The sequence below is a fragment of the Eumetopias jubatus genome, unplaced genomic scaffold, assembly GCF_037043125.1.
Source record: "Eumetopias jubatus isolate StellerSeaLion01/CBP00866 unplaced genomic scaffold, mEumJub1_p1.0 scaffold_7, whole genome shotgun sequence".
Lineage (NCBI taxonomy): Eukaryota > Metazoa > Chordata > Mammalia > Carnivora > Otariidae > Eumetopias > Eumetopias jubatus.
In genome coordinates, this window is record NW_028274813.1 from 3,623,270 (window position 1) to 3,648,808 (window position 25,539).

At 46.8% G+C, this 25,539-nt stretch overlaps 1 protein-coding gene across 2 annotated transcripts in view; it reads right to left on the minus strand.

Moving 5' to 3' along the window:
• The window catches only part of DYNC1H1 (dynein cytoplasmic 1 heavy chain 1), a 69,455-nt gene that overhangs the window by 31,178 nt on the left and 12,738 nt on the right, over window positions 1-25,539 (minus strand). For both annotated transcript variants that reach the window (XM_028099764.2, XM_028099753.2), the window contains exons 6-29: window positions 24,997-25,268; window positions 24,678-24,905; window positions 18,295-19,371; window positions 17,433-17,612; window positions 15,844-15,993; window positions 13,671-13,817; window positions 10,119-10,259; window positions 9,383-9,559; window positions 9,144-9,254; window positions 8,933-9,052; window positions 8,160-8,399; window positions 6,203-6,358; window positions 5,955-6,068; window positions 5,414-5,524; window positions 5,126-5,335; window positions 4,805-4,951; window positions 4,431-4,597; window positions 4,159-4,332; window positions 3,379-3,544; window positions 3,109-3,297; window positions 2,822-3,016; window positions 1,920-2,202; window positions 1,591-1,691; window positions 910-1,069 (exon numbers count right to left, since the gene is read on the minus strand). In XM_028099764.2, the coding sequence (XP_027955565.1) occupies window positions 910-1,069; window positions 1,591-1,691; window positions 1,920-2,202; window positions 2,822-3,016; window positions 3,109-3,297; window positions 3,379-3,544; window positions 4,159-4,332; window positions 4,431-4,597; window positions 4,805-4,951; window positions 5,126-5,335; window positions 5,414-5,524; window positions 5,955-6,068; window positions 6,203-6,358; window positions 8,160-8,399; window positions 8,933-9,052; window positions 9,144-9,254; window positions 9,383-9,559; window positions 10,119-10,259; window positions 13,671-13,817; window positions 15,844-15,993; window positions 17,433-17,612; window positions 18,295-19,371; window positions 24,678-24,905; window positions 24,997-25,268 (5,016 nt within the window). The remainder of the gene's footprint in view (window positions 1-909; window positions 1,070-1,590; window positions 1,692-1,919; window positions 2,203-2,821; window positions 3,017-3,108; window positions 3,298-3,378; window positions 3,545-4,158; window positions 4,333-4,430; window positions 4,598-4,804; window positions 4,952-5,125; window positions 5,336-5,413; window positions 5,525-5,954; window positions 6,069-6,202; window positions 6,359-8,159; window positions 8,400-8,932; window positions 9,053-9,143; window positions 9,255-9,382; window positions 9,560-10,118; window positions 10,260-13,670; window positions 13,818-15,843; window positions 15,994-17,432; window positions 17,613-18,294; window positions 19,372-24,677; window positions 24,906-24,996; window positions 25,269-25,539) is intronic.

Here is a 25,539-nt window from a genome sequence, read left to right on the forward strand (position 1 = left end):
TGCAGGGGAGCCGCTCTCTGGCCCTCCTACTGGCATGTCACCCTGCCTGGGCAGACCTAGCTGTGCACACCTCACCTACATGAAAGCCACCTGAACATGGAACAAAGTCACGAGAGGCAGGAAGCGCATACTCTGCGCATTATTGTGTGTCACAAGGTCAATGTAAGGATAGAAATGCAGGCCAACAGTAGTTGCAGAGATAAAAAATCAATCCACGTGACACAACTGAGTGGCTCAGACCCTGAGGACTGCCTTTTCCTGGGATCAACCACCACCACCCACACTTGACCCCTTTACTCAGTACAGAACCCCGAGCACACAGTGCTTTCTCTGACACCCCTTTTGTTTCACCGAGAGCTCTGCCAGTCCTTCGGTAAGACAAGTTCCTATTATTGCAGAACGAAAGCAACACCAAAAGTTAACTGTGCGTGTGAACAGTCAGCCACCAGTGCCTTACTTCCTCCAGCACCCGCCCTGCCCCCACTAGGTGCACCTGGCCTTGTACGGAACAAAGCAGGGGAAGGCGCCCTTGGAGGCTCTCAGAACAGGTCCTCCTATAGTGACAGAGGGGGCATCCCCAACGCCCCCTGGAAGAAGGCTGGCTCTGTGGGCATGCAGGGAGGAGGGGGGCCCACAATGGCCCGACACTTGCTGTAGGCAGATGCCGTGGGAGGGAGCAGAGGGACTCTTGTCCCCCCGGGGAAGGACAGCCAGGGTGTGGACTGCTCTGGCCTGAGCAGCACTGACTGCCCACACTGTAACATCCCAGGTCTCACCACCCTGTCTGTAGCAAGTCAGTCCTGGGATCGATATTCAGTTCTAATTTAAGGTGGCAAAACGGAACCCAGCCCACATGGGCTTTCCCTCCATAGTTGCTAAGTAACTCGCAAAGAAAAAGGGAAGTCTCACTCTTGTCACAGTTGGGGTTGGAGTGCTCGCGCAGGGCTTCCTGAATGCACTGCACCTGCTGCGACACGGCCGATAGCATCCGCTCCTCCAGGCGGTTGAACTCGTCAAAGCAGCCCCACGCGCCCACCTGGCAGAGCCCCACAAAGATCCGTCCCATCGCCTGAAACCAGAGCAAAGAAAGTGTCTCAGGGCTGCCTCTGTGGCCTTGATGCTGGCCCGGGCCCTCCATCTGCTGCCCCCGTCAGCTGGCTATGGAGGAGACACGAGGCTGACACGGGAGGCACGGGGCCCAGAGCCCGCACAGGGCAGGTCCATCCCGGACCACAGTGACTGTCAGCGTACGCTTGCACCTCTCCCCTTCCTGTGCCAAAAAAATCCCAATGAGAAAGCTGTTCTTTCTACTCTATCACCTTTTGTTGACTAAGAGAATGTTGTTTGTTACGGTTGTTTATTCCCAGACACAGGCAGTAACCATTTCTTCCAGGAACATGCAGCTCAAGTCAATGCCAGAGCACATACACTGGATCCCTCACTCAGAGTCACACCGCCCCCAGTCCTCAGCAGGGTGGATGGGTCACGCCGAGCTGGGAGGCCAGCAGCCTAGAGAGTGGCCCGGGCGTGGCCCTCCCCAGCTGTCCTCTCAGGCCATTAGGTTTTAGGTGGATTCAGAAAGCTTCTCACCTGGAAATCAAAGGTTTCGTCGCAGTTGAAAACTAAAACAAAGCGTCCAAGTTGATGGCCAAGAGCTTTGACCGACTCTGTCTTCCCAGTCCCGGCCGGCCCTGTCATTTGAAGAAACATGACTGAGTACTTGAGTCCATGGGGAAGGATCTTCAGCTTTATACAATTCATTTACAAATTCAAAGGAGATGTAATAACTGCAAACATATCTAAGATTCTAAAATGTACCGGCTATGTAATTAAAAAATATGTTTAAAATCACTAGTCTAATCCTTACAAATTATGCTTACTCTTGGACTCCATCTGTCCAGGTCTGTGGAGTAACTTACCAAATGGGGACCCCCCCAGCCTGGCCTCTAAGGCTTGAGTCATGGTCAGATAGCAGCGGTCGGTGAGGGGGGTCTGCACCAGCTTGTCCTGGACGCCCAGGTACTCAAAGCCATAGTTAAATTTGGCATTTGCCATTTGGATTGACAGCTGCTGTAGCACATCAGTTTGCTTAGGATCAAAGTAAAAGCGCATCTGGCTGAGCCATTCGAAAGATTTGGCATTGTCAATCTTGCTTTTGATCAAGGACCGTGTCACATCCCTCTGGTGAACCAGCTCTGTAATCTGAACAAAGAGTTAGTTTAAGAGTTTATCATAAACTGGAGAAGTACAGTGCCTTTCCTGGGGATGGGATCATTTAGTAGACTTTTGAGATGCAAGATCCAGTTACAGTGACATTCAAAATGCCAATTCATTTTTAAAACAACAGAACTCTTATTCACATAATGAAATTACACAGAATCAAGAGCTGCAGCAAAACCAAACAACCGACAAACAAAACTAACTTTAAGTGAAAACTCTGCAACTAGCAGGACACGCGTCTCCGTCCTCACAGCCTGGGCCCTGCAGGCTGGGCGCAGCACAGGCACTGGCTCACCCAGGCCTCCCAGCGCCACCCCCTGGGCGCTGCTTTGGGAAGGGATGAGGAGCAAGAGCGGAAAACCCTGATCTAAGTTTAACACTTTATTTACTAGGATGTGTACATGAAGCTCCCTGCTCTGGCACGGTCCCCTGTCAACAGGAACAGAGAGCAAATACCCTCCACCCCCCCCAGACTACATCAATTCGCCACCTCCTTTTCTCCCTAACACCAGAGTATATTCCAAGCACGATTTCCTTTAACTGCTTGACCTGAAGGCACAAGAGCCTGACCGTTGAGGAATGAGTCAGGCACGGCACTAACCAAGTGCTCCAGCTTCCGTCTCCGCAGTGGCGGCTGCTCCATGAGGACGGAGTCGGCCAACACGTTGAGGGTGACCTCCACGTTGCTCAGCACAGAGTGCAGGGGCGCCGCATCACCGCTTCCCCCGATGCTGCTCAGAGCGGTCTCCACATTTTCAGACCAGGCGATCTGGGCTGAGAGAACCACAAGCTGGGCCTGAACGACACAAGACACAAGAGCCAAAGGATCGTTTCGGACACCAGCTGGTGCATCCACCTTCATGCTGGCCCACTTCTGCTACACATTACCTGGTACTTATCAATCCAAGTGATGTACGTATTTGGGTCAATTGAAGTTGCTTTACCAAAAATCTCAACTTCTGTAACAGACTCAGCAAGAAGTTTAGCCAGTGTGACTCTCATCTCCTTTTCTACCAGCGTGAGCCACTCGTTGATTTTGGGATGTTCGGTAATTGACACGGGAGTTTTAAACATAACCTGAAATAAATACAATTTAAGAATGAAGATGTGCTAAGATAGGAGAGAAGCATTCTTAGTTACAATCATACATTCAACTACCTCCTCTCCTTCACGGGATGAAATGCCCAAGACAACAGAGTTATCCTCGTTCAGGATGATGCTCGAAACTCCAGCAAACATTTTCTTGAAATGCTTCTGTAACTTAGCTACATTCTTACTGTTTCCAATAATTTCAAGCAAATCTTCATCACCCACAAAATAGAACCTAAAATTAAAAGAGCATCCAAGTTGCTAAAATGTTATACATACGTAAGTAGTCAATTAACACATAACTTCAAATTGTGGGAAGGGAAGCTGGATTTGGATGGTGGTGGACAATCTCCAGTCTGAACAGAAATCACATCCAAATTTCTTCCAGCCCTCAGCAGAAGATACACTGTTTATCTAACAAGCTACTGAAAAGGAATTCCATGGGTTTCATGTCATTCACCTTACTTCATGGACTTATTATTTATTTATTTTTTTTTTTTTCATGGACTTATTTTTTAAAAGCCTGTTCGATTTACAGTAAGCTAACTATTCAGAAAGGAAGAAATGCCACTTGGAAAATAATCAGAGCTAAATTTTTAAGAGGTGTGAGCTGCCTGGAAGGGTGGATACTAGTTTCAGTGAAGCTTCATAAACAAATGCAAGGAAGAAAATGAAGCTTATTCATTATAATTAGGAATAAACGCACGAAAAGGGAATAACACTCATTAAATGGATTCTCGGTAACAAAACTCTTGATGTCAAAGTGACCAACATGCAGACCCAGAAGGGAGAGCAGAGGGCTCTTGAAATTGAACTTCACTTCTGTGCAAGTCAGAGCAAGCATATTACCTGGGGAAAGATGATCGCTCTCTTTCCAGGTATTCTCCCAATGCTTTCTGGATCTTTCCCAGCAGGTCTGCCAACCTCTCCAGAGACCTCTGTACCCCCTGGATGTTCAGAACATCCATAACAAGGGGAGACTTGGATACTTTCTTCATCAGAGCCAAAAACTCCGTGCTGATACTACAAATCAAATTGAAACCATTGTTAGCTTTTATGTGGAGAGTGGTTACCAGCACATCTACGACTCGGCACTCCTGTCCCCTGGCTAGAGGTCGTACCTCTGGAACCGCTGGGTTTCCACTGGCAGCAGGTGCTTGATATCTGCACTGCCCGTGAAGATGCCTTCCAGGTAGACCCACCGCCTCTGCACATCGATCCACACGTCAAAGAGAGCCATGATCCGATTCAGCTTGTCTTCCCAGCTCAGGGCATCTTCTTCGAAAACCTAGTGGATAGATGGAAAGCAGAGCCCAGCTGCTAAAGTTTTCACTCATAGATATGCCAAAGCTTACTAAAAAAATACAGATTATGTCAACTTATTTGACTCACACTTTAAAAAACAGGCTTTTGGTAACTGCCAGTCAAAAGATATTACAGAGAAAGTACAGAAGAACGCTCGATAAGAGAGGGAAGGCTTCCCCAACAATGGTACCTTGTAATACGGAGACAGCTTCATGGCCGAGACGCTGTTGATGTGCTCTTTGACCTTGTTGAAGAGGTCATCCCAGCCTCGGATCAAGCGACACTTGTTCTGATAGTTAACCAAGTCTAACTCGTAAGTATTCCATACCTCTCTTATCTGAAATAAAACCAAAAGGAGGGATGTTATCAATATGTGGGCCTTCACCAGCTGTACAAGCGAGCAAGTGTTATGGGGACAAATGGACCACAGATGCAGCTGCTTTTCACACAGCGCAAACCTACATCACAGCTGGAAATGTGACATAAAAAGGGCTATTGGTCTATTACTCACCTGCTTCAAAAATTCTTCCAAAGCCATCTCCCCTTGTGCTACAAGTAGCACATCCTTGACAATAGCTTCATTTTTCTGCAAGTCAACATCCCAGATCTGACCAAGGGTTAGCTCAGAAACAACCCAATTAACATGAAGCCTTTTCATCAACTGCTTCCAGTGGCGATCTTTCAGTGCCTCGGATTTCAGTTCAATCACCAGCATGTTTATCTGTGGAGAGAGTAAGCAATATTACCTGTGCAGCTGTGTCACTAACGGACACCCAGGACCCCAGCACTGGCTCACTACCTTCAGGTAACCTTTCAGAAGCCTCTGGACAAACTCATAGGACGCATACTGCCGCAATCGGGCAGGGAAGTTTTTCAGCTGGTTTAGGAGGCCGTCTAAATTTTGTCGAAGCTGTTGAGAGAAACACAAGGTGATATTTAGTTTGCCAGTACTTCCTTTAAATGGCAAAATATCTTTAAAAATGCTTTTAAGGGGTGAAGTAGTCAGTTAAGCGTCCAACTCTTGATTTCGGCTCAGGTCAGTGTCTCAGGGTCGTCAGATCGAGCCCCAAGTCAGGCTCCGTGCTGACCTGCGAGTCTGCTTCTCTCCTTCTCTCCTTCTCCCTTTCCCTCTGCCCCTCCCCCTGCTCCATCTTTCTCTCTCAAATAAGTAAATCTTTTTTAAAAAATGGTTCTAAAGCACGTTTTACATCAGTCCAAATACTGTAAATGACCATCCTGTGACATTCTGTGAACTCACAGCAGATTGCAAAGCTTCTAAGTGAAGTCTACAACTCTCAACATATGATGGTATACACAACATCTGCTTTAACTAGGTATACCTTTCGAGGCTGGACGGAAACCCACGGCTGCTCCTTCATCTGATCAATCTGCTCCCAGACCTTGGAAAGTTCTGACCAAACACCTTTAAGATCCTGTAGTTCTTCTAAGGCCACCTGTGATTACAACAGTGGAGCAGTGAGCCTCTGGATGCAGAAACCACTGCAGGTCTAGCAGGGCCCTTGAGATGGCCCTGGTCAAGGGCAGAACCAGGACGAGAAGCCACACCCATATCTCCTGCAGTCCGTACCTGGACGCGCTCTTCACTGCCGCTGAGAAGTCCTGTGTCTGTCAATTCCAGTGCCTCCTTGGCCTTCGCACACTTCTCTCGGTCATCCTTCAGCCTGCCAAACTTTCCTTCATATATGGTGAGAGCCTGAAGCGCCTCCTCTGGGCGAAGATTGCCCTGCAAGCAGTCAAAGTGCAGAATTGCAGAGCTAGGTCTCAGGACAGATGAATGCTTGGGCCCCGAAATGGTGGGGAGAGCCTGCGGGAAGTCTGGAAATTTGTGATTCCTTAAACATGTCTCCAAATACGTACATCTTCAGGAAGATGTACACTTATGATTCGTGTACATTACTGAATATAACTTTTACTTCTGTATTTGACATAAACAAAACACGAATAAGAAAAGTGGAGCACCGGGGTGCCCGGCTGGCTCAGTCAGAAGAACGTGCAACTCTTGATCTCAGGGTTGTGAATTCGGGCCCTAAAATGAGTGTAGAGATTACTTAAATAAGTATTTTAAAAAAGAAAGAAAAAAAGAAACAAAGAAAGGTAGAGCATCTTTCCATGTAGGCACTGTCTCACTAAGTGCCCTGGGAGGCTGGAAGAGAAGAGTCAGGACAGACGGGGGCCTGGAGCAGGCCACTCCTGATCCGAGGGCACATGGCTCTCGGGGGCTGCCAGCCATGCCCTTCCTGAGGTACACAGCTATTACATCAGTGACGGAGAGAAGGGTGAGAAATCAAGTAGTCCTCGGTGAACTGGCCTCTAGTTGAGCATTAAACTATGATTTGCTGACTCTTTAATAACCTGAGAATGACTACATAAAATATCATTGAGAATTTAACACATTACTAGCAAAAAATGGCAATAAAAAATATTCAAATTTTGGTGAACAGAATCTTGCCTACTGAGGAATACACACTCCCCTGCTACAGCTAGCATTCTGCAAAAGCTACAGTACTGGCATTTGTGAAAGCAAAGATCTTCTTAAAATAGGGGCCCTCGAACCAGAATTAAACATGAAGTAGGAACTTTAGGACCAACGGCACAGACAGGGCTGAGGCAGGACCCAGCTCTACAGAGCAGGTGGGAAGACAGATCTGCCGCCAGGCCTGCTATGGAACACTGACACCCCAAACCAGAAAACCAGGTCAACAGTCGGAGCACCCTAACCATCTGCCCCCCTTCTTTCCTGTCTATACTTGGTTTATATGTCTAAACAAATCAGACTGAATTCTGCCCCAGGAAACCAGGGATGCAGTTCCGTACGTGCTTGAGCCCTGCACGCACTGTCGCCTCTGCTTGAACGCACCCCCCCTTCCCCGCCATCTGCGTGACTTGCCACTCAGATGCCACCCTCCCTGCAAGGCAGCACCCACCGACACCCCTTGTCCACCTGGCCCTCACCCAACCCCACGGCACCGATCCCCATCCGACTCAAACACAGGTTTTCCTTGCTTGTTTTTCACCGGTTTCTCCCACTGGAGTGTCCCTCCTGTTCACTGCCCTATCCCCATGGCCCAGAACACAGTCGGTGCTCAATAAGTACCTGAATGAACTAAAAGGACTGAGGGTGGCAGGTGCTGGGTACAGAAGTAACTACCACTATCTACCACGACAGGGATGGCAGGGCCTGCCTCCCACAGCCGAGAGCAAGGCAGTGGCAATGTGAGGCTCGGTCTGTGTCTGAGAAATTAAATTCTAACTTTTCAGTATGCCTAAGTAAGAAGATAACTTAAGAACAGAAAAGCTGTAATTTTTAAAACCACCTGACTTAAATGATCGTCATGAGGGGTTCTGGGTAAAATGAGCTCTAAGTTGGTTTTTACTTTTCAAATATACGTCATGCAAGTGTTGTCTTAATTACAAAAAGGAAAGTCCTCATTATTGGAGTGCTAAGCCAGAGCAAAGCCTTCAGTGTGGGAGAAAGGACACCAAACGGCACTGTGGGTTCCGGAGAGGCTGTGGGCGCGGCTCACCGTGACGGGCTTGGTTTTCTCCCAGTCTGCCAGCAGGTCTGTGGTGCGGCTCTCCACCGCCCGGTCCTCCTGCACGATCTTCATCTGCAGGTTTGCCACCTGCTGCTGGATGGCAGAGTCCTTCCGCCGCATGATGTCGTTGAAGGCCCCCCACTCGCCCTCTATGTTGTCGATGTAGAGCCAGGAGGGCGGGAACTGGAACCTCTGCTTTTCCAGCAAGCGCTGACCATTGCGGTAGAGCTTTGAGAGTAAAAAACACAGGTTTGTTTTCTTTCACAATAGAAACTATTGTCAGATTCCCACATAAAAGGAAGACCCTCCGCGGCTCTAGAACACACAACATCGGTATGTTTGCTCTTCTCCAGAAGCCTTCCACCCGGAGAGCGCAGTGCCTGGGAGGCAGCAGGCCCTGAGCCGGCGACGGCTGGCGCGTCCCCAAACCCGACTGCGCCCGAGCGGCCTGGGGAGAATGGAGAGCGTGCTGCTGCTGCGCTTCACCCCCCTTCCAAGTCACAAAAACAAGTGCACGTGTGACTCACCAATCAACAGCTAACGTACAAGATTCAGAAGGTAAGACACAGCTGTTCTCAAACTTCGATGCACTTAGGAATCACCTGCAGAGCTGTTTAAAGGGCAGACCCCCAGGACGCCGGGTCTGCACTGGAACCAGCTCAGCAGGTGGGTACGAGTGAGACAGCGTGCAGACTGTACGGACCTAACTCGAAGTGCCCAGAGAGCTGATGATGAGAATCTCAACGATTCACGGAGCTCACCTCAACTTGTTTTTCAAACTGTTTTATCTTTCGTTTCAAAGACTGCACGTAGGTAATAAAGGTCACTGCATCGGAGGTGCTGGCCGTGTCCACCGAGTGCTGCTCCAACTCCTGGCGGGACTGTTCAGAGAGCACAGAATGTTAACACGGAGCCAAGGTTTACCTCGTTACCTACCAGACTCGTTAGGCCGCCAGGATCCTGCCTCCTCACCTTGGAGATCTGGGAATGGAATTCTGTCATGTTTGAGCCGAGCATCTGCCCAAACTTGCTGAGAACCTCCTTATGCCAAGAGTCGTACTTCAAGTTCACCTTAGACTGAACCTGCAGGTGAAGGAGCCCATGACAACAGGCCATCAGTTCCTTTGCGCTTCGGCCGCACCCTCATCCCACACAGATGCCGCCTGGAGAGCCAGCCACCTCCACCGCTTCGACAACACAGGAGAGCTCACCTTGCCGTAATCTATAACCACTGGCCCAAACTCTTTCTTGGTTTCTGCGTTATCAAAAGTGCCTCTGGCCTTCCTTATTTGAACCAGGAGAGCCTGCCATTTGTTGAGATCTTCCCCCAGTCTGTTGTAGATGTTTTCAGCTTGCATGTCCCACAGGCACTGATACTGAAGCCAGACCTGCAAATGAAGAGCGCAGTCAAGTAGCACAGCTGGACCTTTCACTCTGTAGAACATTCATACATATTAGGTTCATATTTCATTAAAAAGACTCACTTTCTTTCAATGTTGTTAGAAAAATTCACTTCAAATCCTCAGAATTTTCGTATTAAAAAAGAATAAAATTTACTGCTCTCTGAAATGAGTTAATATCCCATAAGATTTTTTCTACTGTTCACCATTCGTTTTAATTAACAAGTGTTGGGCGCCTGGGTGGCTCAGTCATTAAGCATCTGCCTTCAGCTCAGGTTGTGATCCCAGGGTCCTGGGATCGAGCCTCGCATCGGGCTCCCCGCTCTGTGGGAAGCCTGCTTCTCCCTCTCCCACTGCCCCTGCTTGTGTCTCTCTTTGTCAAATAAATAAATAAATAAAATCTTAAAAAAAAAAATTAAGTGTTATCTAGCGTATCATATTATATAGGTATTACATAGATTTTAGCACCCATGTTCATCAGACCACATACTCACTACATCTAAAATAGACTCTATAGCATATCTGAATGACACACGGAGCTTCTCACCTTGACGTACTGCTCGACCTCAGTCACGATGCCCATGACCGCAGAGTAGGACTCTTCCAGGGCAACAGGGCCATCAGGCATCCGAGTTAAAGCATTCCGGTAGAATTTCTCTTCCTCAGTTAGTTCGTAATGCACGCCCACCTAAGGAAGCAGAGCCGAAAGGAACACAAATAGTGTGTATAAAAATGTTCACCTCTTGGGGTGCCTAGGTGGCTCAGGTGGTTAAGCGTCTGCCTTCGGCTCAGCTCAGGACATGATCTCCAGGTCCTGGGATCAAGCCCCATGTCAGGCTCCCAGCTCAGCAGGGCGTTTGCTTCTCCCTCTCCCTCTGCCTTTCCCCCTGCTTGTACTCTGTCTCTCTCTCAAATGAATAAATAAAATCTTAAAAAAAAAAAAAAAGTTCATCTCAGAGCCACCTTTCACTAAGGAAAAACTTGCCATAAAAATGGCATTGAAGGAATAACATCCACTTACCCCAGCCACAAAAAAATCAGAGGCCTACTCATACTTCACTCTTCAAACAATAAAGGGAACATCAGATCACCCACAAGCTAGAAAATGCAGCATCACTATGTAAAACAGTTATAGAGCCCCCAAGCCCTTGGAGCAGACAGCATGGCCCTCGGGAGCAGAGCCCCTGGAGACCTGAGCCTCTCCCATGGGAGCAGAACACCGAAGGCAGCATCTAAAGGACTAAGACTACCGTGATGACATAATTACACAAGCTTGGAAGACAGAAGTGATGACCAGTCATTGTTTCAATGATCTGAGTGCGGGCTACGTGCAAGGCACTGTTCTAGGCACAAGAAACAGCCAGACAAAAATCTCCGCTCACATGGACTCACATCCTGTGGGAGGAGAGACAGGGAAAAGCAAACTATACAGAATGTCAGTGGGTGAGAAGTACTATGGAGACAAAATAGGAAAGAGGAAGGCTAGGGGATGGGGGAGGTCAGGGAAGGCCCCACTGAGCAGGATCAGGAGAGGGAGGGAGTGGGCCATGTCAGTATGTCGCCACCACAGGTTCCAAGCAGAGAAGTCAGCAAGTGCAAAGGCCCAGGGGCAAGAGCCTGCCTGCCATGTCTGAGCAGAGTGAGAGACCAGGATGGCCGGAGCAGAGTCAGTGAGTGGGATGCAGGCGCTCAAGTCAGGCCACAAACAGTGTATGATGTGGGGCCCAGCACTCTGCCTTGGGATGTGGGCTTTCATGGGGAGTGGCATGGGAAGCCATCAGTGAGCTCTGGGAAGAGCAGTGTCAGGACCGACAAGAAATCTAAATCTTACTCTGCTGCTGTGTTGAAAACAGATTTTAAGGGGCACCTGGGTGGCTCAGATGGTTGGGTATGTGCCTTTGGCTCGGGTCATGATCTCCAGGCCCTGGGATCAAGCCCTGCATCAGGCTCCTCGCTGGCTCAGTGGGGAGCCTGCTTCTCCCTCTCCCTCTGCCTCTCCCCCTGTTTGTGCTCTTTCTCCCTCAAGTGAATAAATGAAATCTTAAAAAAAAAAAAAAAAAAAATTTTAAGGGGGCAAAAGCAGACACAAAGACCTGTCAGGAGGAACTTAAGAATCCAGTGAGGGATGGTACCTTGGACCGGTGGTATCAATGGATATGGGCAAAAAAGATCAAGGTTAATTCTGAAGACAGAGACAGTGGGAGGCCAGGGTGACAGCTCAACTTAGTCCTGAGCAGGTTGAAGGTGAGGAAAGGAAAGACTGGGAATGGCAGCAAGTCTGAGGGAGGGGGCCGGAGGCGCGTTCAGTGTGATGGGCAAATCAGTCTGGTAGAGATGCCCAGGAGCCAGCAGGAGAGAGAGGTCTGGAGGTCAAGATAAAGGCTGTGCTGACATATGAGCACAGTACGGCTGGCATTTAGTAAACGGACTGGGTGGGACAGAGTTCTGGGGCAGAGAGCACATGGAGACACGTAGAGGCTGGACGAAGGAGAGCCAAAGCGGAGCCAGCAGAGGAGACTGGCCAGTGAGGTGGGAGGAAAACCAGGAGAGCCAAGTGGAACAGGTGTATCCAGCATGAGGGGGTGCGCACCCGTTCCATCCTGCCACTGCCACTTCTCAAGGGCTGAGAAGCCCGCCACAGCGACAGGGAAAGGCCGGTGACCCCGACACCTGAGGGGACCTAGAGCAGGTGTGCAGACAGTCCTCCATGTTTTTACCAAAGGGAGCCAAGAAGTAAGATGGCTAGAGGGTGACAGGGGTCAGGTTTATTGGCTGACAGGAGCCTCAGAGCAAGGGCATGGGGCCCAGCACAAGAGGGGCTGGCTTCAGTTCCATCAGATATGGAGACAAAGAGGACAGCCACGCAAACAGAAACATGGCTGGTTACAAACAGAACGTGACAAGAAATACCCTGCAGTCTGCACAGACTCTGCCCAGAGCGGAAGGAACCAGGATTCACAGCTCGGTTCTGATTAGCTGGTCATTGCCAAGTTTTGGGCTAATCACTGTCAAGATTGTGAGTCTATAGGTGGCTGCTTCTACAAAAAAAATCTGAGGACTCAGCCCATGCTGCATATATTCAAAACTAAGACTTTCTAGAAGAGCCTGTCATAACAGAGATTGTGGAGATCGGCTTATTTGAACTAATATTCCTTAGAGGCCAGGAAGTAAACAGTCTTTTGAGTTTTCCTTTTGCTCCAGAAGCACATTATTAAGAGTATATCTGGGATTTGTTTTAAAATAATCTGGTGGTGGTGGGGGGGCAGAAATAGAAATTTAAATTGGCTACATGATAATAAACAAGGCAGGTTGGTGTGAGCTCATGGGATTCCCTCCAGTTTCATGTATATTTGCAAACTAATATAATAAAGTGGGGGCAGGGAGGAACAGGAATTAAAATTCCCAGCGAAGTTCATGGAGGGAATTTCTAAGAGACTATTGAGATCAGAACTGCAGAGGCAACTATTTGGAAAGATAGCCATAGGAGAACCGTCAGGTCACACAAGGCTTCTTCTAGCTTTCCCTTAAAATGCTGGGCCATGGAGCGCCTGGGTGCCTCAGTCGGTTAAGCATCTGCCTTCAGCTCAGGTCATGATCCCAGGGTCCTGGGATCAAGTCCCGCATCGGACTCCCTGCTCAGCAAGGAGTCTGCTTCTTTCTCTGCCTGCTGCTTCACCCTGCTCGTGATCTCTCCCTCTCTTTCTGACAAATAAATCAATAAAATTAAAAAAAGAATGCTGAGCCACAAATCTGCAGTTTGAGAAGACATACAAGAGCTCACTTAAAGAAGTGTGATGGAGGGCCACCTGGGTGGCTCAGTTGGTTAAGAGTCTGCCTTCGGCTCAGGTCATGATCCCAGAGTCCTGGGATCGAGCCCCGCATAGGGCTCCCTGCTCGGCCAGAAGCCTGCTTCTCCCCCTCCCACTCCCCCTGCTTGTGTTCCCTCTCACGCTCTCTCTCTCTCTCTCTCTCTCTCTGTCAATTAAATAAATAAAATCTTTAAAAAAAAAAAAAAAGAAGCATGATGGAGAGGTGGTGCCACAGAACCCCGGGGAGGCCTGGTCCGAGGGTCCATGGTGCAAGTGCCTGGAAGGCTCACCTGGTACCTCTGACTCTGGATCCTAGGAAGAGACAGCACAACCATCTTCCAGGCAAACATTTCCTGATACAGCTTGTACCTGCACTCTTCAATTGGCGGATTCAAATAGATGACCTGATTGGTTATTCTTAGCTCATGAACAATATTCTGTAAAAGAAAGATTTCACTTCTTACTCAGCAATCAGTTTCAATAAAATGACTTTTATGTATTTGTGATGTCAGAATCAGTATTCATGAGAAGTGTGATCATTTCTAACACCTAAGTATGACTCTAATGTACTAATAAGTTGGTGAATGCCCACAGGAGCCATTTTCAATTAAATGGTACTGAACATACGTGTACATGACGTGTATTGCTCAGTAATCATCTCGAATAAAATGAGGTGCTATGAATGCTGAAATTTGCAAGTGGGTAAAAAGTATACAAATCATAGCTTTTTTTTTTTTTCTGGTAGTACAAAGCATTAGAATCATTTCAGAGAAATGTTCTTGATATAAAAGCTTTTTCCAAAGTAAAAAAAAAAATGGTTTTGATGCATAACACTTTCTTCCTCTAAATTTTATTAACCTACTTGAGTCTGAACCATGAATTTGTTACTTTATTAGAGAACGTGCTCTTCTTTATTTCATGCGTTTGGCCTGCCCTCTCTAAAGGGTTCTAAAAAGTCAGAGGGTAGGCACTGCTTAGGTTCCTCCTGGGTCCCCCGTGCCTCAGTGAACACACAACAGGTGCTCAACGGAGCACCATCTGATTTAATGTGCATGGTGATCTCTGGACACAATGACCTCGGGACCCGAGAACCCTGTGCCACTGATGCAGGGACTGAGGCTGGCGTTAGCCATCAGACACGTGCCACAAGGAGGCACGTGTGCCAAGTCGAGGAGAGGTTCTGCCACCTGTCAGTGCTTGCTTTAAGCTAAGCAAGAATTCTGACTCCATCTCCACCAGATAACTGCTTTAGCTTAGACATACTCATTTGCTTTTCTGCATCTCTGTATTTTTAAAAAGTACCCTCTAGGGATAAATATATGTAATATTCAAAAGTGAAAACATTTTTCAAGCATTAAAAGAAAAAAATGAGAAGGTAACACTTGGGGAGACAAAAAACAGCCAATTGTTTCTCCCACATAAAAGTTTTTACCTTTCGTTCTTTTAGGCTTCTGTTTTGTAAGACATTTTTATTGGTAAATTTAACACAAACCATGTAACGCAAATGCATGGCTTACTAAACTACTATATGGTAGACACCTTGTAACCAACACCCACACTAGTAGACACGACCTATTTGCACAGCCTGAACTAACACAATTTTCTAGAAGGCTTGCTGGGCTCCAGCTGGCCACTCCTTCACTCAAATGGGAAATCGGTGGCTTAGCGACAAAGACTGCTGTCCAGTGTGGTGACCACTGTGCTAGTCGTTCATCCACGAGACTCTGAGATTTTGTGAGAACAGTGACATTTTAGTGTCAAAGTCTACACTTTTCCTTGTACAGATTACATTTAGTTCTTGAAATGATTTCTTGCACGTATGCTTAGAAGGCAGAGTATTTTTTTCAGTGTAGAATTTTTCTAAAATTTCCCACTTTTAAAAAAACGTCTGTTTTTGAAGTTATTTTAGACTTACAGGAGAGTTGCAAAGAAAGTATGAAGAGGTTTCCCATACCCTTCACCAGCGCCCTCTAGTGTTACCATCTAACGTGGTACAATTACCAAAATGAAGAAATCAACACTGAGGGCAACACTAGTAACTTAAGTACTGACTTCAGTCAGATTTCCCAGGCCCCCACAGCACACACAGTCGTCACATCTCCTTAATCCCTTCCAACCTGGATATTTTCTCAGTTTTTCCTTGTCTTTCATGACTTTGACACTCTTGAAGAGTACCGGTCAGGTGTTCTGTGGGGAATGTCTGATCTTTTCTCATGGTTAGAATGAGTCTGGGAGATGTGGGGACAAAGACCAAGGGGAAAGCGGTCCTGTCACCACATCGCACACATTGCCCCGGTAAAACAATGTGCATAAGACAGCACTGGTGGATGCTGACTGGTCACCTGGGTGAGGTGCTGTCTGTCAGGTTTCTTCACTGTTAAGTGGCTTTCTCATTGGTACTTTTCAAGGGGAGAATCCTTTGTTTGATTTACTAGCAAATTGGATGCCATAGGAAATACTCACTTTAATCTTTGGCTCTCCACCAGGCTTGTGACTAACTTGAGGTGCGTCTGTATCCATGTCAACTTCTGCTTTATCTTCTGCTTGTCCAAGAAGCACCTGGGTCCAAGCTCTCAGGCCAGCTTGTAGGCGAACGCCCAATATTCTTTCAATCTACAGAGAAGTAGGATCAAAGAACAGTGTTCCTTCCAAAAGTTAGCTTAACAAGCACGTCAGATAGGAAGTCAACGCTTCAGGTCAAGGACGACAGTTGCTACCACAGCCTTCAGCCTACCCTGGTTCCCTACCTCACTCCGTCGCTCTCCCAGACTCAGAGAACCTGACCTCCATCTGGGTGCTAACCCAATCACCAACCCTCCGACTTGTAAGGGACAAGGAGACGGACCCAGACACAGTCACGGTCTCGCTGTTTGGCCAACATACTAGAAAATTTACAAAACAGAAGCATTTTCCTGGCAGCCTCAGAGATAGTCTAACAATCTACAATTTGGGGGATAAACCATTATCTTTTTGGTAAAACTGAGATATAAGTGACATATAACATATTAACTTGAGGTATATGACATAGTGATTCCGTATTTGTAGGTACTACAGAACAATCGCCAGGTAAGACTAGTTAACACCTGTCAGCACACACAGGTGCCCACTTTAACAAGAAGAGTCTTCTCTCTGATATGGAATGAGACAAGTGAATGTCTCACGAATAGGACATCTGTATGTCTTTGTGCAGTCTGTCCATCCTGGGAATGCTGTAAAGGCAGCTGTGGCAAACCCCGAGACTTTCAGTAGATTCGGAAGAGCGGGGTTTGTTAACTTTCCCTGGTAGTGTCCCATGTGTGGATACACTGCACCTTTGTGGGTCACAGGCTTTCTCTTCCTTTCTCCCTAAATGGGTAGCTAAGGTGCTTCAGAGCTCCCCACTGAGCCGCTCTGCCATGAAATATCCCACTTCCTGGGGCTCTCCACGAATGCTGACATCCATCACCGAGAAAGCCACGTGGGTGGTAAGTATGTTTTAAACAGAAGCACAGGTGCACACACATACTTCCCCTCCCCGCACACCTCTAAAGGGGTGAGCCCCAATCCTCTACACCAGGAGCAAGACGTATTTGGTTGCCAAGCATTGCTTTTAATTATTATTATTACTTTTAAGGAAGCTCTTGGCCCAACATGGGGCTTGAACTCACAACCTGGAGGTCAAGAGTCCTGTGCTCTACTGACTGAGCCAGCCAGGTGCCCCAAGCATTTCTTTTTCAACTGGGTGGTAGAGAGGGGGCAGTGTGTCAGAGAAGGAGGCCAGGGAGAACCTCCTACGTTACTGGGTGAGCAGCGAGGGCAGGCAGGAGGTTGTCGGATATTCTGGAAATAAAAAGAATCCCCCCACCTCACCACCTGCAACTCGGAACAGACAGGAGCGTTGCTAGTACCACACAGCTCAGCTCCACCGTTAGCTAAATGGGGTTTCTCGAGAGGAAACTGGACTATTGCTGATAACGTCTATGGGAAAATGCTTTCCAGTGACAAACTAATAAGCTTCTAAAATAGGATCAACAGTAGAAAACTGAAAAGCACCGTAACCACCCATCCCTCACCTCCATGTCAAGCTTGTTGACCCAGATGGGCAGGTTGGAGTAAGAGTGCAGATTCAAGTCATCCACGGCCTTCTGGACTCTGTTCAAGATCTCGGAGAAGGTCTTGTGGTCATACATGCAAGTCTCCAGGGAACGGACCTCCAGGTCTATTTTTTCTTCAATGATTAGCAGGTCATCCACCTAAAGGAAAGCGTATTTAATATTTAAAACACCACTCACTAGTATCCTTTATTTTTATGTATATTCTTCTCGATTAATGTATGTTTAAGGTAAAGGAGTTCTTCCATGAGTAGCCAGTTAACACTTAGCCCCACGCCTGTGTTCTCACAGAGGGAAGGGAAACCTCTGATTGAGAAGTCTGGGAGCAGGAAACGGATGTGCCTTGTCTGTGGGATGTGCCTTCTCTGTCGCTGAGCGCCAGACGTACACCCTCACTCGGACCCGCTCCCAGCAGCAGGCTCGGGGCCAGGAGGCTTACCACTGTCCAGCTGCGCTAGGGTCTGAGGGGGCGGCCAACAGCAAGGGCCAGGGCCAGGGCCACGGCTACAGATCTAGAGCTCTGTTGTCCGTGCAGCTCTATCAGTAATAAAGCTCTCATTTCACTTGGTCAGACTACTGTGTCCTTCACCTCTCCATTAAACTCAGGCTGTTACTTAACGGTCTTCCCAGAGCCCCACCACCATCCAACAGCCCAGTAAGTAGAAGGGCTTCTCCCCTTCGGCTCACACGGCCCAATGCTCTACCTGTCAGGAACTCCTCCTATGGGAGAACTACCGTGTTAACTGAGTGAGCTATTGCCGCATTTAGTTCATTCCCATGACCCTGTGGGGGTGGGGGTGGGGGGTAGTAAATTACAACACACCTTTTCTTGGAAGTTGAAGACGGTCTCCGCCAAGCGCTGCACGTATGGGTCGAGTTTGTAGGATTCCCATACCAGTGCAATGCCCTCTGCGATCAGAGCCTGCACTTCCTTTTTCAAGCCGGCCACCAAGAGGGAAATGGTGTTCCGCTCCTCCACCTTCTCACAGGTCCGTTCGTAGGTGCGCACGCTCTCGATCAGCGAGATGGCAAATGGGTACAGCTGGTTTGCTTGGTGAGCCTTGTTCACGATCGCCAGTGGGACTCGGAAACCAAGCCACTTGAGGTTTCGAACTTCTTTGGAAAGTGTGATGATCTCTGGAAGGAAGTTAACTTTCAGCTTCAGGACGTTTCCGGTTCGGCCCCGGACGCGAGTGCTCTCGATGGTGAAGATGCGCCCCGAGACACCGAGGTTGCGCTGCTGCACCTTCCGGGCCCAGTCGTCGAAGATCTCCTGAGTGTTGAGCTTCATGCGGAAGCTGTCCCCATCCTGCTTCAGCTTCTGGCCCTCCACGTGGTTCTCCCAGCCCTTGCCCAGCACGTCCTCCACACGTTTCATGTACGCACTCAGCTGGCGGTCGATCTGCTTCGCCCAGATGATGGAGCCTGACACTGGGGGCAGGTCGCGCACGTGGCTCATCTTACACGCCTGACTCTGTGGGTACTGGACCTTGAACTTGTCATGCAGAGACTCGATGTCATCTTTCACACGCTGGATCAGCTGGGTCTGGTACTCACGGATGGCCCCACGGATGTGAGGCCTCACGAACAGTGCGTTGAACCGGGAGAAGATTCTGAACATCTCGTTAGCGTTCTTGGCAGTGCCAAGCTGGTCCCTAAGGCGAGCGGTGATCCGGGTCTCCACCCTGTCGATTCGCTCGTCGTATCTCTTCATGGCGGCCTCCCAAGCTTCCGTGCCTTCCTTGGAGACGTCTAGCCCATCCACTTCCTTGACGTTCTCGTACGCAAGGTTGACCTCCTCAATAGCATTAGCGTCCGCGGCATCAAAGAGAACCTCCGCTACTTTCATGTCCTGAGGCTCGGGGACCTCTCCTTGATTCTGCTGGGCGACCGCTGTGACCTGAAAGAGGAGCATTAGTGACCAAAACGGTGACTGCACGAAGACTGTTGTTCCGTCGGACACCAGGAGCACACAACCGCACAACACAGTCCGAGCTGTAGGTTTTCAACTCTTAGCCAAACATTTTATAACCACAACGCAACAAAGCTGTGAGAAATACGAAAGAGTATATTCTAACTCTGCATGCAAAGATCTTCTGACGATGTAGTTTTAGTTCTTAAGCTAAAATAACATGTTAAAACCTGGGTTTTGGGTACTTGCCTCTTCAAAGTTTTGTCTACAATTAAAACTGCATTGGAAAGCTCAGTAATTCACAGGAGCACTACATATAAACTCAGCATCCAATGTAAACAGCCTTCCTTTTTGACTTATAAAACTTTAATTAATTATAATCCCTGGGTAAATGCCATGGCAGAGGGACAGAGAAAGGCTAGAAGAATTCCCCCGTTCAGTTCCCTGAAGCTCCCAGAGAGCAGAGCAGAGCCTGAGCTTTACCTCAGGAACTGTCAGACTTCCACACACATCTCCTGCCCACCCTCCCGCAGAATTATAAAGCCGGGGGCGGGGCTTCATCTGGGTCCACAGATGTCTTGGATGAAATTCAGATGGTCTGGGAACTTGCTTGGAGATCATCATCATTATTTTCACTAACTCCTAACTAAAATTCAGCATTTCCTACAACTATGAATGCACACAACAGTTACCAATAGTTGTTTGAGGTTCCACAGCTTTGTCACCAAAAAATACTTCATCGAATTACATTTGTACATACCTTTTTTTTTAAAAAAAGATTTGAGAGAGAAAGCGAGCACAAGCACGAGTGAGTTCGTAAGTTGGGGGAGGGAGAGAGGGAGAGAGAGACAAGCAGACTCCCACTGAGTGGGGAGCCCGAGGTGGGGCTCAATCCCAGGATCTTGAGATCATGACCTGAGCCGGAGTGAAGAGTCACTCGGCTCAGCCAACCTAGCCACCCAGGTGCCCCACATTGGAACAAATCTTAAGATCTTGCTTATGCTCATTATTACTTCAAAATTATGGTATTAATATGGCCCATCACTAGATCTTGCTATTTTATGTGTTCACGGAGAAGCACATAGATTACTAGATCACAATTTAGATAAATGTTTCTTTGTAAAAATTGTTTCTTTTATGCACTAAAAACATTCGGAGTACTCCTGGTGCTGGTAGTATGAGGGCAAAAACTGAACAAAATGATTAAAAATAGCTTTTTCAGGACAATGGAAAACAACCAAAGGCAGCCAACAACCTCCGATGTGTTTTCTCATGACAAAGTGCTACCAAATCATGTCTCTAAAAAAAAAATAAAACACGGCGCCTGGATGGCTCAGTTGGTTGAGCGGCTGCCTTCGGCTCAGGTCATGATCCCAGGGTTCTGGGATCTAGTCCCGCGTCGGGCTCCCTGCTCAGCGGGGAGTCTTCTTCTCCCTCTCCCTCTCCCCCCTGCTCATTCTCTCTCAAGTAAATAAAATAAAATAAAAATAAATTTAAAAAAACAAAAGAGGGGCGCCTGGGTGGCTCAGTCAGTTAAGTGTCTTGATTTCAGCTCAGGTCATGATCTCAGGGTTGTGAGATCAAGCCCTGTGTTGGCCTCCATGCTGGCCATGGAGCCTGCTTAAGATCCTCCCTTCTCCCTCTTCCTCTGTCCCCCCACCTAGCCTCCTCTTCCTCTCTTAAAAAAAAAAAAAAGTGCTACCAAATCAGTTAAATAAACAGTTAGTTGTTGGCCTTCTTGCCTGGAGGTGCTCCCATCCCCCAGCTCAGGCAGTGAAAACCTACGGCTTTGCTGGCAGGAGCATTCTGAAAATGGGAGAGCCCGAGAAGGGCTGAGGTAATAAACTACACATACACACACACACACACACACACACACAGGAGGCCCCAGGGAGCCCTACAGGAATGAAAAGTCTGGGCAGATTTACAACTTACTGTCAAGTGAGAGTTTTATATCCAGTGAAACTATCATTCCGATACGAAAGTGAAATTATTTTTCCTGATAAACACAAAATGGGGGCATGTGTTGCTGGCAGGCCTATGAAACAAGAAATACTATAGAAATTCCTTTAAACTACAGGGAAGAGACACCAGACAGTAGGTCAGATCCACAGGAAGGGATGAAGAGAACCGGGCAATGTTAATATGTGGACAAACGTAAAAGATTATATATACTATTTTTCTTTCTTCTCCTAATTTTTCTAAAATGAATGTGACCATTTAAAACAAAATTCACAACCCTGTATTGTTGGGTTTGCAGCATGTAAAGATGTAATACACGTGACAGAGAGGTAACAGAGCTATGTGGCAGGAGGTCCCTGCAGTTTACTGGATTTAGTATCGAGTCCACCGTGATAAATTGAAGATGCATACTGTACTCCCTAGAGTATCGCTAGGAAAGAAAATTCAGAGAAACACAGCTACAAGTGTACAGAGGGATTAAGATGATGTGACGAAGTAAGACGAGCGGAGGCAGCAGAGAACTAGTGGAGCAACGAGTGAGATGAGCAGGAAACAGTTGAAGGACAGTCTGAATCCAACCACCTCGACAGTTACGTTCCGTGGGAATGAATACTCCAACAAACACCTTCTGAGAACGTACGCATGCACGCGTAAGTGCATCATAAAGTTTACTGATATAAAGGGTATGTACTGCAAGATTTACAAATAAAAAGAAACTATACAATAATTTTTTAAAAATACGGATTAGGAGGGGCGCCTGGGTGGCTCAGTTGGTTGAGCGACTGCCTTCGGCTCAGGTCATGATCCTGGAGTCCCGGGATCGAGTCCCACATCGGGTTCCCTGCTCAGCAGGGAGTCTGCTTCTCCCTCTGACCCTCTTCCCTCTCGTGCTCTCTCTCTCTCATTCTCTCTCTCTCAAATAAATAAAATCTTTAAAAAAATAAAAAAATAAAAATAAAAATAAAAATACAGATTAGGAGAAGAGGTCCGTGGGAAAAAAGGGTTAAGAAACCCGAGGCTGGAAGGAATCCGCACTGGACTCCGACCTCCCACAGATCAAGGGCTAACATTTGAAGCCAGCACACACACATGCATGCCTGCATGCATCCATCAGTGAGCACAGCGCAAAGAGAGGCTGAGGATTCATTACTAACAATCTACTACAAACAGTGGGCACTCCTACGCAGTGAATGAAGCTTCCCTGCACGGCATGATTTCTAGACTGGACACCCCCCAACATTTTACTACAAAAATTTTTAAACTATAGGAATGTGGAAAGGATTACAGACTGAACACCCATATGTCCCCACCTAGAGTCTATATTTAACACTTGCTATATATTGGCTTTGTCATAGATCTATTCATTTATAGATCCCCCATTCATATACAGTTGACCCTTGAATAATGTTTGAACTACGCATTCACTTATACACAGGTTTTTTTTTATCCAGTACAGTAAATGTATTTTCTTTTTGTTATGACCTTCTCGGTAACATTTTTTTCCTCTAGCTTACTTCACTGTAAGAATAGAGTGTCTAACATATATAACATACAAAATATGTTAATCAACTCTTTATGTTATCAGTAAGGCTTCTGCTGAATAGTAGGCTATTGTTTTTTTTTTTTTTTAAAGATTTTATTTATTTATTTGAGAGAGAGGGAGAGAGCATGAGAGCAGGGTGAGGAGCAGAGGGAGGTGTCTTTTTTTTTTTTTTAAGATTTTATTTTTAAGTAATCTCTATACCTAAGGTGGGGCTTGGACTCACAACCCCGAGATCAAGAGTCACATGCTCCACTGACTGAGCCAGGTGCCCCAGTAGTTAAGTTTTTAGAGTCAAAAGTTACATACAGATTTCCAACTATGCAGGGAGCCGGCACCCTTAACCCCCATGTTGTTCAAGGGTCAACTGTATATCAGTCCACCTGTTTTTTCTGGACTGGATTTTTTTTTTTTTTAAGGATTTTATTTATTTATTTGACAGAGACACAGCGAGAGAGGGAACACAAGCAGGGGGAGTGGGAGAGGGAGAAGCAGGCTTCCCGCAGAGCAGGGAGCCTGATGCGGGGCTCGATCCCAGGACCCTGGGATCATGACCTGAGCCGAAGGCAGACGTTTAACCGACTGAGCCACCCAGGCGCCACTGGACTGGATTTTTTTTTTTTTTTAAGATTTTATTTAGTTGACACAGAGAGAGATAGTGAGAGAGAGAGAGAGAGAGCGCACAAGTAGGGTGAGCAGCAGGCAGAGGGAGAGGGAGAAGCAGGCTCTCTGCTAAGCAGGGAGCCCGATGCGGGACTTGATCCTGAGTCGAAGGCAGCCACTTAACCAACTGAGCCACCCAGGCGCCCCTGGACTGGATTTTTTAAAGGAAAAAAAATCACTGGTGGAGAAAAAAAGACAGGTAAATTAAGAAGAAAAAAATCATGTACAAAGAAAAGGAATCATTTAATTCTTTTAATAAATCTCAGATATATGCAATTATGAATGAGGAATCTGGGAAAAAGGTTAAAAACATGTCCAAGTTACACAGCTCGTTAAACAATGAAATTAGGATTTAAAACCCAGGAAGTTTGGGGGCGCCCGGGTGGCTCAGTCGGTTAAGCGGCTGCCTTTGGCTCAGGTCATGATCCCAGGGTCCTGGGATCGAGCCCTACATCAGACTCCCTGCTCGGTGGTAAGTCTGCTTCTCCCTCTCCCTCTGCTGCTCCCCCTGCTTGTACTCTGTCTCTCAAATAAGTAAATAAAATCTTAAAAAAAATTTAAAAAGATAGATAAATAAATAAAACCCAGGAAGTCTGGCTCTAGGGTCCATGCACTTTTGGGGGAGGGATGAATGGATGGAGATTTGGATTGAAAATACAGAATCACGGGGCGCCTGGGTGGCTCAGTCGTTAAGCGTCTGCCTTCGGCTCAGGTCATGGTCCCAGGGTCCTGGGATCGAGCCCCACATCGGGCTCCCTGCTCCGCGGGAAGCCTGCTTCTCCCTCTCCCACTCCCCCTGCTTGTGTTTCCTCTCTCACTGTGTCTCTCTCTGTCAAATAAATAAAAAAATAAAATAAAATAAAATAAAATAAAATAATAAAATAAAATAAAATAAAAAAATAAAATAAAATAAAATAAATAAAATAAAATAAAAAATAAAATAAAATAAAATAAAATAAAATAAAATAAATACAGAATCTATATCGTAGAAAGGACAGTGAAAGGATGCAAATGGAACTCAAGAGTCATTCAGTGCAAAACAGAAGTAAGTAGTTCACGTGCATTCTAAGAAAAAGAGAGCAGGGTATAAAAACAACCCATGTACGTATTTTAAAAATGTGATGCATACCTGTGGCCTCAGGACCCTGACAATGACCGCTCTCAGCTGTTCGTGCTGGCGTCGAAATTTTCTCATCTGATCAAGGCGGGCCTGGAGCTTCCTGTGAGCAGGATTGATTCGCCACACCATCTTCAGATTTTCTTCCCTTTTTCTTTTGACAATGTCTCTCAATAACACCTGAAGCTTCTCATATTCATCATCCCAAGTCTGAAAGACTTCAAAGCATGCGACCATAACCTAGGATATAATTTATGAAAGGAAGCTTATTATTACAGCATGTTTACATCTCCGTGCCCTGAGATTGGTTTTCTGATATATTAAAACTTACTTTTTCAAATTCTTCATAAGCAACATGCATCAATTTTCTGGTGCCCAATACTTTGAGTAACTGAGAACTCAAGTCTCTTGAAATTGCCTCCACCAAACGCAGTGCCCTCTGAATGGGATATTTTGTGTTTCGGATCTTTCTCAAATGGGTGAAAATTGCAACAAGTGCCTGCCTTATTTTGTCCAGCTCAGTGGCAGACAGCAAATCATTCAGAGGAAAATCTTTCATTAGAGGATTGTAGTCATTCACAGTTTCCAAAGCCTGTTTTAGACCTAAATTAACAGAGAAACAGTTAATGGTTTTCATATAAAGTAATACAGGTATAATGTTATAGGCCAACCATACCTTCATTAGGAAAAAGTAATACAACTAAGAGGATACTGCTTATAGCCTAACACTGGGTAAATAAACTGAAATACAGCTTCAAACGGAACATTCTGTTGTTGCAGAAGAGTCAGTGACACAGAAACTATTTATGATATTTGAAAAAAAGGAACATGTTATTAACAGGATGATCCTCTGTTAATTAACGGACAGTCTCGT